Source organism: Phaseolus vulgaris, chromosome 7, assembly GCF_051622355.1.
Source record: "Phaseolus vulgaris cultivar YP4 chromosome 7, ASM5162235v1, whole genome shotgun sequence".
NCBI lineage: Eukaryota > Viridiplantae > Streptophyta > Magnoliopsida > Fabales > Fabaceae > Phaseolus > Phaseolus vulgaris.
Genome location: NC_143504.1, coordinates 40990879 through 41002567, shown reverse-complemented (window position 1 = coordinate 41002567; position 11689 = coordinate 40990879). Strand labels below are relative to the sequence as shown.

The window sequence follows — 11689 nt, the reverse complement described above, 5'->3', positions numbered from 1 at the left end:
AATCTCTTACACTTTGATTCCATAAAAAAAAGAGATTGTAAAAGGTATCAATACATTGTAACTGTTCCTATACCGATCGATCAAACACGTCACACTTTACTTTTCTCATTCCACTACGTTTTTGTTAGGATTCATGAACCACTCCAAGAAGAATATTCTAAAACTATGCACCATTATTAACTACCTCTTTGTAAAGTGTTTTGAAAAAGATGGATCATCTTCTAACTAGAAACCAACTTAATAAAAAGCAAAAGAGAAAAATAAATCAAGTTTAAATGTCTATTTGGCAAAAAAAAAAAAAAATTAGAAATAACTTTTTTCAGAAAAAATGAAAAAAAAACTTGAAATATAATATATTGCCTTTGCCTGATTCTGCTTTATGTTATATACTTCTTTCAGTTTTCAACAAATTTGATATGATTTTGTCAGGAAGGAAACAGAGCCTATTTCTAATTTAAAGTTTTTGGGGAAAAGCATGAAACCTTGCCCTATTTCTAATTTAAAGTTTTTGGGGAAATATATGAAACCTTGCCATCATATGTCATGCATTTGTCTACCATACTTAAATTTAACAATGTTGATCGTGAAAGACAATACGCAATTATGTTTGTAGTTTTTGTTATTTTATTCAAAATGATGGATACATGCCTTATATGTTTTTGTTATATTATATATCGTCAATAATTCCATATCAATGACTTATGAGTATTTTATATATAAAAAAATATTATTTTTATTTAAAGATTTAAAGTAATAAATTTATAAATTTTTTCTTATTGTTTATTTTTGTTATTAAACAATCCTATAAATTATCAAAAATGCTTAGGTATGATTTGCATTTTTGAGTAAAATTTTGAAAGCAATCTTTGTATGTTATCAACTTACTCACAAATTTTGTAGGTTGTTGACATTCACTCTATCATTTTTTTATCGACAGAGAATAAATAAAAAAAAATTAGATATTTCAGGGGTGTCCCAATCCTTATACAGACACTTCAGGGTGTCCCAACCCTTATACAAATATGACCAAGGCAAACCTGCTCAACACTTGACCAACATACATTCTTCCAGCTCTATTAAACCACACCAAAAGAAAACTACTACTATCATATCCGGATCCTAAAACCGGTCTTTAGTTTAAACAATACACACAAATCAAACCTTACTTCATCCAAAAGTCTACCAACACGGTTACAAATCACAAATACAAATCAAAATCCTTCACCCACAACCAAACTCACTAAACCATGCCAAAATGAACCTCACAAAACCATGCCAAAATGAACCTGCTCTCTTATCAACTTTCTCGGATGCCGTAAAACCTGTTCAAAACCCACCGCATGAAATACAACAAAGATCGAAACTTGCCTTCGAAACACCAGAATGGTAAAACGATAAAATATAACTGTTTAAAATATACCGAATAAAAAAAGACTAGTACTAAGATGGGTGATCTTATGTGAAGTCCTTGTGTTGCATCTTTGTTTTTTATCAAGTGGAGGGTAATATTTTTGCTGACATGTCGTCTTTGGAGAATGTCCATGAATAAGATGATTTGCTAACAAAAAGAACTTCTTGCCTCCTGAAAATTATGGTATTTTAGAATAATCTTTCATCTCAAATCTGCAACTAATGCAACAAGTCCTAAAATTAGTTGCTTTCAAACAAATTACATCTAAATCTATTTTTCAAGATTTAGTCTTGCAAAATTGTTTTGAATGTCCTTCTAGTGATGAACAAGAGGTTCAAGAGTTATGTTTGTCCATCTTGACAACAAATATAGTTGAATCTACCACGACTAATATTTTCTTAGAAGAAACCAATTTAATCTCTAAGTTTTAAGTTGAAAAGATGGATTAAGAGAAATTATTAAGTGAAGACGATTAACTGCTCCAGTAGACTAGGATGTCATCCTAAAGCTAGAGGGAAAGTCAATAAGATAACCTCTGTCAACCCAATAAAAAGTAATGATAATCAATATCATTAGATTTTATTAGTGTTGAATGCAAACAAGGGTTAATCAGATTGAATTTTTGAAATTCAATCGTTGTCTTTATGAAATATATACATAAGAAAAAATTATTTTATTTATCTTCTTGTTCTTATTTAATTCATATTTTATTATATAATTTAATATTTATAACATTATATATATATATAATAAAATTTGTTCATTTTAAATTTGGTTGAATTTAAACATTATGTATGGAATATTTGAATGACATGTGAATGTTTTTAAGCATATATTTTTGTGGAAAATGTTTTTTTAACATTCAAACAATAAATAACATACATTTGACATCCAATTATAATAATATAATAATATAATAAGGTTCTAAATTATATATATAGATATGTAGAATGGATATGTTTTACTGTGTGTTGGTAAAGTATCACCATCATTTTTTGTTTGTGAGTGCGTATCAAACGAATGGGTTTTGTAAAAATTAATATCAGTTTTAAAAAGTGGACTATAAAATCTGTTGTATAGTGTGGATTTATGTAGCTATGTGTTCGCATACCACACTAGAGATATTAAGTTGATTTTAATTAATCAAGTTGGAAATCCCACATCGACTAGAGATTAGAGCCTTTCATTGTATATAAGTGGGTGCAAACCTCAATCCCATGAGCCGGTTATATGGGGTTGAGTTAGGCTTAAAGTTCACTCTTTTTTAATAAACCAATTCATAAATTATTTATTAAAATAGTCTATAAATATAAATGATAAAAATTTAAATAATATTTTCTATCGAATATAATTTAGTTTTATTAATAAAATACATTGAGGAATAATTATAATTTAAAATTTTAATTGTCTTGTAATTTTTATCTATAAATCAATTGTTTTAATTATTTCTTTATTTTAATTATTATATATTTTTTATAGTTTGTATTCTACTATTAATGCAATAGCATATTTTAAAACATTTTTCCAGTCAAGTTTAAAATAAATATCCTTTTTATTATGTTGATTTATGTAATAAAATAATTTCAATTTACCTTATTTTGAAAAAATCAAAATACAAATTTATTAAATATTATAAAGATAAAAAATGAATATAAACAACTAGAAGCTGATATTGAAAAAAAATAGATAACGTATAAAAGAAGTTACAAAGCATAAAATATTTAGCAAACATCGTAGATTAAACGAATTTTGAACTAGTATTCCGTAGGAACAACTAGTAAAGAAAGTTATAAAAGTACCTTACCAAAACATGTTCACGATCTTACATGATATAACTCCCTTGAACAACGATTTAATATTAGGTCTTATCTTGAACACTCATTACTTGCCAAATTGACCGATTATGATTTGTCCTTTTCCAAATTTCGCAACTAAATTATTGTTGTTATTTTATGATGGAAATGAACAATATTTGGTTCATTGTTGTAACTAATAATTAAAACAGTACTTAAATGTTATTTTCGGAAATTGAAGAGAAAACAGAGACCATGGTCTAACACTATAAAGACAAGACAGTACAAAACAGAGACAGGAGAAAAAAAGAAAAGAAATTAAGAATTTTGTGACCAGTTTAAACTTAGTTACTTAACATTATATCAAGTCTCTCCAATGAAAGTTTATTGAACTATATGTGTAATCTCGTCAGATTGTTACATATTATATGAGTATATGAGTATTAAAGGATCGAATAAATGAGATTGAACACTTGTATTATTAATTATGTTATTGTTATTTTTATTTTTTATGTTGAATATTATTATTTAATATTTAAGTTTTTATGCTACTCGTTATCATTTAATATTCTTTTGAATGTAATTTTTGTAACATTTTATTCATATTATCTGTACTGTTCTGAGACTGTCAGGAGTTGGGCTGACCAACATTAAACGCCACCAACCATCTCTCACCTTTAAGGCTCGGTCATTTCCTTTACCGACAACCCGATGGACAGTTAGGAAGTTTCTCGATCTCACTATAGACCCACACGAAGTGGAATGTGGACCGACCTCCGTACTTCGCACAACCAGGAAGTTTGCCGATCTCACCGTAGACCGACACGAAGTGGAATGTGAACCGACCTTTGTCCTTCACACAGTCAGGAAGTTTGTCGATCTCACCATAGACCCACACGAAGTGGAATGTGGACCGACCTTTGTCCTTCTTACAATCAGGAAAATTGTCGATCTCACCATGATCCTTCACACAGTTCGCTCGGATAGTCCGATAGCGCTTTAGCCTTTGCGCCTCGTAGGCTCGGCCCAAGGCTGAGGGGTTGTGTACTGTCCCGAATCGGGTAGGTATTTGGCCGAGGTCACTAAGGCCCATCTAGGGAAGGTGACAGCGTGAAAGCTTAGCATGGGCCGCGAACCGACCTAACAGGCCCAAAAACACTACCTGTTTTGACCTTTGCCCAGTATCGCACAACGCTAGCAAGGGACAAATTCCACTAAAGGAAAGTATAACGTTTTTCCTACAAACACATATTCCCGATAGCGTAATGAATATAAATACCATATCCCCAATAATGTAATAAATATTATCCTCAGTATCCCTGATTACGTTGTTTAACTATTCCGATTTATATGTTTTATATCCATATTTTATAGAAAGTTACTGTGAAATGACACATTAATGCCTGGAAAGACCAGGGTCAGAAATCCAAGCCCATGGACACTTATAAATAGACAAACACCCACAGGGAGTATCTCAACTAGCATCTTTGCAATGTATTTTACCATACACATTATATTTTGTGCTCTCACTGACTTGAGCGTCGGAGTGTAATCGCAGGTGGAGCCCCCCTCATCCCCAGAAGATCGCTTTGTTGAAACCTGGAGGCCATTCCTAAGCACCCCATCCACTAGCTGACCGACCACTAGAAAGGAATCTGAAAAGAGCTCATCCATACTTCGACCGACTTCGAGCCGGCGAGAACATTCTCCATGAATCAAAATTAGACTCCATTACCTTCTTTGGAGAATTGAGAACATTGTTTTAGTGACCTTCAATGTCTGGATATCACACTTCATCATCGACTAATTCTACCGGTTGTGGTGTGCAAAAATGTTATACTTTTACCCAGGTTGGTGGGAACACGAGTGTCTTTGTTGCACCTATTAGTGATTGTGGAGATTTTGTTATTTTGAGAATAATAACAACTGAAAAAAAAATGTTGGAAAACGATTTTGGGGTTATCCTAAGTACAAGGTACAATTTATTCAATTAGGTTTGATTCAAATTTAAAAATGCTATTTTAAAGTTATTCATTGTTGAATTTTATGCTTTTCTTCAAAAACAAATTAGAAATGACATGGTTCTAGACTGTAATTTTTTCAAATGATGCATTGAGATGAAAGAGATACAATTATTGTCAGACAAAGGAATACAATATGCCTTTTAGAGAAAATGTTCGAAAGTCTCCACAAAAAGGATTCAAATGTTGTTAGTAGTGGTGTATTTTCTTTTTCTAATTAACATTATTATGTTCTTAATTTTGTCCTAATTTCAAAATTAAGAAGAAATCATATCCATCCAAATTAAATGTAATGACTTTATGTATTTTTACTTTCAATGAATGACTATTTTATGTTCATCCTATGTTTTAAATACTTATTTACTTTTTAAAATATATTAAATTTTTTTTGTAATAATAATAATGAAAATCATCATTAATATTAATTTTCTTATATTAAAAAAACATATACTTAATATATATATATATATATATAACATAATATATTATAAATTAACTAATCATAAATAATATTAAAATTATTTAAATACATTAATTTAACTGTAACACTACAAAATAAATATAACTATTACAATAAAAGTTTTACATATTTTTATACAAGCTTAAAGTTTTTCAAAACATTTCTAATACATGATTTTGACTTATATACAAATATTTACAAATTCATAACTCAAAACAAAACTCTATAGTCTTCCAAACTCTCCTGCACCTTTATGACTGCTGGTGTACATAGTACAGTCATCCGCAGTTCATACAGAAACAAACACATGCAAGGGTAAGCTATCAAAATAAAGTTATGACACGAAAATATAAGTAAAAGAACTAATTTGATTAGTAATTCATAATAAATTTAGTTTTCTTTTTACTCAAACATGGTCATACAAAATCCAAATATCAATCACAATAATTCAATTTCATTTCAATCCCCAGTACTTTGATCTCATTTTAATCATACTGACTTGACATAGATTCATTTGTATCACAGTACCTTGATTTCCTTTCAACCCTCGGTACCTTTGATTTCAGGCCAATCATATGATTACATATGAATTTATCATCAAATGATGGGTTGATACCAAATGATAGGTTGTTCTTCTTGGAGATTTGAAAAGGGTGGCGGAAGCAATGGATGTGATGGATCAAGGAGGGCTCATCTAGAGCTATGGGTTCCTTGTAGGTGCATGAAAGGTATGATGAGTGATTGGTTGGGCCATATCACTTGGAGAAAGACTCATTAATCAAATTGTGGCCACATAAATCCATTCGTCTCATTGTACCTTGATTCCTTTCAATCCCCAAGACCCTTTTGATTTCATTTCAATCAATGATAACATATGGATTTATTCTCTTCTGGAAGACTCATTAAGTATACCCCTACTAGCGACTAACATCTAATCCAATCCAATCGGATCAAGGTAAGTCCAAACATCCATACCGTGTGACTACAAGCGGTCACGGTGTGTATGAACTCCCTTTTTAGCTTCTCACCAACTGATACCTTAGTCTATACGACTTAGATCATCAGTGAAGCCAGATGATCTCTATTTGTAAGTTTTTCATATTTAATGTACCAAAACACATCTCATACTTACCCTAAATGTATGACATCAAGTTCATGCAACTTACATCATCACATACAACACATGTCATTCACATACAACACATATCATTCACTTATAACATATATCATTCACATACAATGCATATCAATCACTCATACATACATCATTTAAGATTTGTCAAATCAATTACATGTATATTTCAAATTCATACTCGTATAAACTAATAATCAAATCAAATTCATTTTAACTAACTTTATAACCTAACATGCATACAATTACTAGATTAACTTGATATTTAAATCAACTATCTAAGGTTCTATATAAAAAAACATAAATAACTTCTCTTACCTGTAATTTCTTATCCTGAGGAAATTAGGTGAGGAACCATTATAAAATCTAGGGACTTAAAACAAGTTATCCAAACATTACCAAATTTTAATTTGAGCTTAATCAAGTTGAGAGAAACACGTTTCTCAACTGACCTCACTAAGATTGATAACTAAATCATGGAGAAAAACAAAAAATAGGAGATCTTTAGAATAAAAATAAACTTACTCTATTTGAAAATTTGACTTGATAAAAATGTAGCCTTGCTCCTGAGTTACTACAGGGTGTGATTAGATTTGGAGATAGATGAGTTATAAGAGATAAATTGAAAAAAAAGAGAGAGAGAAAAAACATAGTGTGAGATAAAGAAGAAAATGAAAGGAGGGATCTATTTTCGCTTATGAGGTATCTTATTAAACTTTTCTTATATATATAACATATTTTAAATCAAACACTCTCAACTTTCTTTACACTTTCTTCTACACCCCTCCGTGTTCAACTTCCCAATGCAAACAATTACATTAGTTCTGCGTTTATTGGTGAGACAGAGGAGACTATGCTCCCATGTAAAACATTAGTTCTGCGTTTATTGGTGAGACAGAGGAGACTATGGTCCCACGTAAACTTATAAATCGGTTACAAGTATTACCTAATAGATTCTGCGGTTATACGCCGGATTGTTTTGCAATAACAGGTTGCTCTTGTTGGAAAGATCTTCACCACTGTACTCATAATTCACACCCTTCAATTTCAGTTTCAGTGCCCAAATAACCCTCTGGCTCAATGGACTCACCCACACACCCAACACCTTCACATCTTTCATCATTATTTCCTGATTTAATGTCTCCAATGATGTAATGTTTTTGTGGTTCTTGTATATCCATTTCTTGTCACTGCTAGGTTTATATATAGCTGAAAATATTCCTGGTTCGTGTTATTTGTTAGTTAAGAAAATTTGGAAACGCAAGATGAACAATCAAACATACGTGAAGAAAGTGTTGCGTATTATGCAATCACTTAGAAATTTCATGGTTATTTATGACCAGTTGCTGATTATCATCTATCAATAATTATGCCAGAAAATAAAAAAATCCTTAACCAATCCCTTAAATTCTTTTACTGAATATGTCAAAAAGAATGCAAAACCTAATCCTCATTTCATTATTCACGGCATACAAATAATCACAAGAACAAAGAGAGACAATCTCAATTGTTTCCTAGGTTCAGTTTTCTTTTCATTCGAATCCAATTCGTAATTGTAACAAGCAAAATCCAATCCTTCATGGAATGAACAAACTGGAAATAGGCATGTCTCCAAGATTTCTTCAACACTAAGCTCCCACAAACAGCCCAAAATTCGACGATGTAGCCAAGTCCTATGCTCAAAGATAACCACAACTTATTATGGGAGCTGTCTTGATCTTCATATGTGTCATCATTACCTGTGGTGCTTTCATCAACAAGCTCTGAACACTTAGTCGGCAGAGGCGTCCCACAAAGGTGTGGATTACCCTCATAGATGGAGGGATCTGTCAAAGTATGGAACTGATTTGTTGTTGGTATTTCACCAGACAAGTTATAGGACAAGTTCAAATGTCCCAAGAAAGTCAAGGAAGCCGTATTTGGAGGTGTTGGACCTGAGAGATGGTTGTTAGAAATGTCTAGGCTTTCCAGTTGATGTAGTGCTCCAATGTTTGCTGGAATGCCTCCAGTTAATTGGTTCCAAGACAGGTTCAAGGAAACTAAGTATGAAACTTCTGTCAGTGTGTGTGGGATCTCCCCAGATGGTTGCTGGAAAGATCTATAAGATTTATAACATGCATTTCTGATGTGTATTCCATTGATCTTCCTTTCACATGCAAATTCATGTGCTCAGAGTAGGTTACAGGATTATATGAGTGGATTTTGTCAACATAATAAGGACTTGGTGCTTTGAAACCTGTCATGTTGCCTAAGCATGGAGGGATCAAGAACATGAAGATGTGATAGTTGGCACAAATTTTCAGGGATGTTTCCAGTAAGTGCATTGCCATGTAGTCTCAGCTCATTTATCCAAGTCATGTTATTCCCTAGTGACTTCGGTATGGATGCAAAAAATGCATTATCTCCAAGATATATTGTGTACAAATAGGGGCAGTTGGGCAACATGGATGACAGTTCCCCAGAAAGACTGTTGTTGCTTAGTTGAACTATTCTAAGGGAAGGTGTTGTGCACATCCAAGCAGGAATTCCTCCAGATAGGTTGTTGCCTGATAGATCAATAGTATAAAGGTGTAGCTTGTGTTCCTCTCCATATAGAGGTATTTTCCCTGATAAAATATTGTTTGATAGATCAAGAAAAGTCAAATCATTTAGCAAACTCATGGATGAAGGTATGGTGCCAGTTATAAAGTTCCCTGAAAGATCCAAACCTTCCAGCTGTGACATGTCTTGGCCAATATTTGAAGGAATTGAGCCGGAGAGAAAGTTGTTGCTCAGTGAAAGATAAGTCACACCAGACCAAACTGGAATTGACCCTTCCAAGGCATTAAACCCCAAATTAACTGATGCAAAATCACCCAAGTGTAAGGACTTTGGAAGGCTTCCCTTCAATTGGTTGTAGGAGAGGTCCATAGTAGTGATTTGTGGTGAGAAACCCCAAAACCAATTTGGTATTATATCTGATATTCCAGTGTTTTTGAGAACAATGATCATTAGGTTGCTTTGAGTTTTAAGCCATGCTGGAAATTCAGGGCCTAACTGACAGTCAAGCATTTCTAGATCCACTAGATTAAAAGATGGAGCCCAGTTTTGTGGGATATTGAAAGCTAAAGACCCCATTTTGGATGACACATGAAATGTGGACAAATGTGTGAGGTTATGGAAATGGTTTTCAGTTAGGATGCCTTCCCACAAATTCCCATCAAGATTCAGTGTCAACAGTTCAGTGAGCTGACCTATGTTAGATGCAATAGTCCCATTCATCATCATGTTGTTAGAAAGGTCTAGAAATGTCAAATATGACAAATTTCCAATGGATGGAGGGATTGAACCTGACAATTTGTTACCCTCGAACCAAATGGTTCTCAAACTTTTAAGGTAACCCAATTAGGTTGGTAAATTCCATGTAAGTTGATTGAAAGCCAAATCCAATGTAAGTACACATTGTTAAAGCCTCCACAAGTCCATTGACTTCACCAACAACCTGAGGGTTTGATGACAAGTGTAAACTATGTAACTTGCAAAAAATTTCCCAGGAAACATCACTGATGGGACCTTTAAGGCTTGCCCTTTTCAAGTCAAGTTCTATCAAGGTACTGATATTGGACAGCCATCCTGGTATCAAGGAATCAAAGCTATTGAAAGAAAGATCAAGGATTGTAAGTGATGTAAGATTTAAAAATGGAAGAGTTTGAGGTAAACAAGAAAGTCTACAATTAGACAACCTCAAAAGTGAAAGAAATGGAACCCTATTGATAGATTGGAGCCATGAACTTGATGCTCTACTAAGATTCACACTACTCATATCTAGATATTGGAGAGATGTAAGACCAGACAACCAACTCAAATCAGAAGCCCATAATGAAGATGAAAAAGGTGTTGCCAAAGAAAGATACTGCAAATGAGACAAGTTTCCTAGCTGAGAAGGAACCTTTCCAGTGAAGGATGAATGAGATAAATTGAGATACCACAAGTTACCAAGTGAACCTAAAAATGATGGGACTTGAACATTCTCACAGTCATTGTGACTTAAGTCCAAATAATTAAAATATTTCAAGTCAAGCAGAGAAGCATTCAACTCACCACTCAAAGGCCATTTGGTGTGTGTGGCCGACTTATTTGTGGCCTTGGAGCAGATATCTGTGCCTCTAAGGTGTAGCCTTACAACATTCCCTGTATGTTTGTTGCATCTTACACCCACCCATTTGCAGCAATCACTGCCAACCCATGAAGATAGGCAATGAAAAAGATCATTTAGACTTTGTTTAAACTTAAGAAGGGCTTTCCTTTCCAACTCAATGCCCTCAAAACTATTATCCTTAACAGCGGAATCAGGCCCTATAGCTCCCATAACAAGTAATTGATGCAAGAGTGAAAAAAAGAATGATGGAAACTGGAAACATGGCTTGTTTATTTTTCATGACAGAGAGAATATAAAGCTCTGCTATCTTCTACACCTTTTTATAGCTATAAATGAATCACAATGTTGAACTCAACCCTATAATTACTATCTTCATGCACTGAAGATTTTCATTTTTTATACACTTGCTAACAGTTAAGAATTTTTCACTTAACATGCAGTGATGCTTTATCAAACTAATAATTTGTCTTAGCCTATCAGTAAAGTATTACTGGTAACATTAATAATAATTTTTTTTGTTGACGATGGTAGAATTCCAAGTGCAGAGAAAGAAAAAAGCAATTTTGTACAATTAATTAATCTCTTTATAATTGACTAATCAATTATATTTTGGGAGTGAGAGTTACGTCTCTGTAAATTAGCATTACTAGCAATTTTTGCTTTATCTATTTAAGGGTAGGTTTATATTATAGGGATGTATTAAATAACTTATGCTATAGAAAGTTAGAAGAAAC

At 32.7% G+C, this 11689-nt stretch overlaps 1 protein-coding gene across 1 annotated transcript; it reads right to left on the bottom strand.

The window, feature by feature from the left end:
• Positions 1–8250: 8250 nt before the first annotated feature.
• On the bottom strand, positions 8251–11235 carry LOC137828247 (receptor-like protein EIX2). Its single transcript, XM_068634730.2, is given in 5 exon segments — positions 8251–8898; positions 8901–9079; positions 9081–10250; positions 10252–11192; positions 11194–11235. Coding segments are annotated over 5 exon segments (2910 nt in total). The 3' UTR covers positions 8251–8320.
• Positions 11236–11689: the final 454 nt, after the last annotated feature.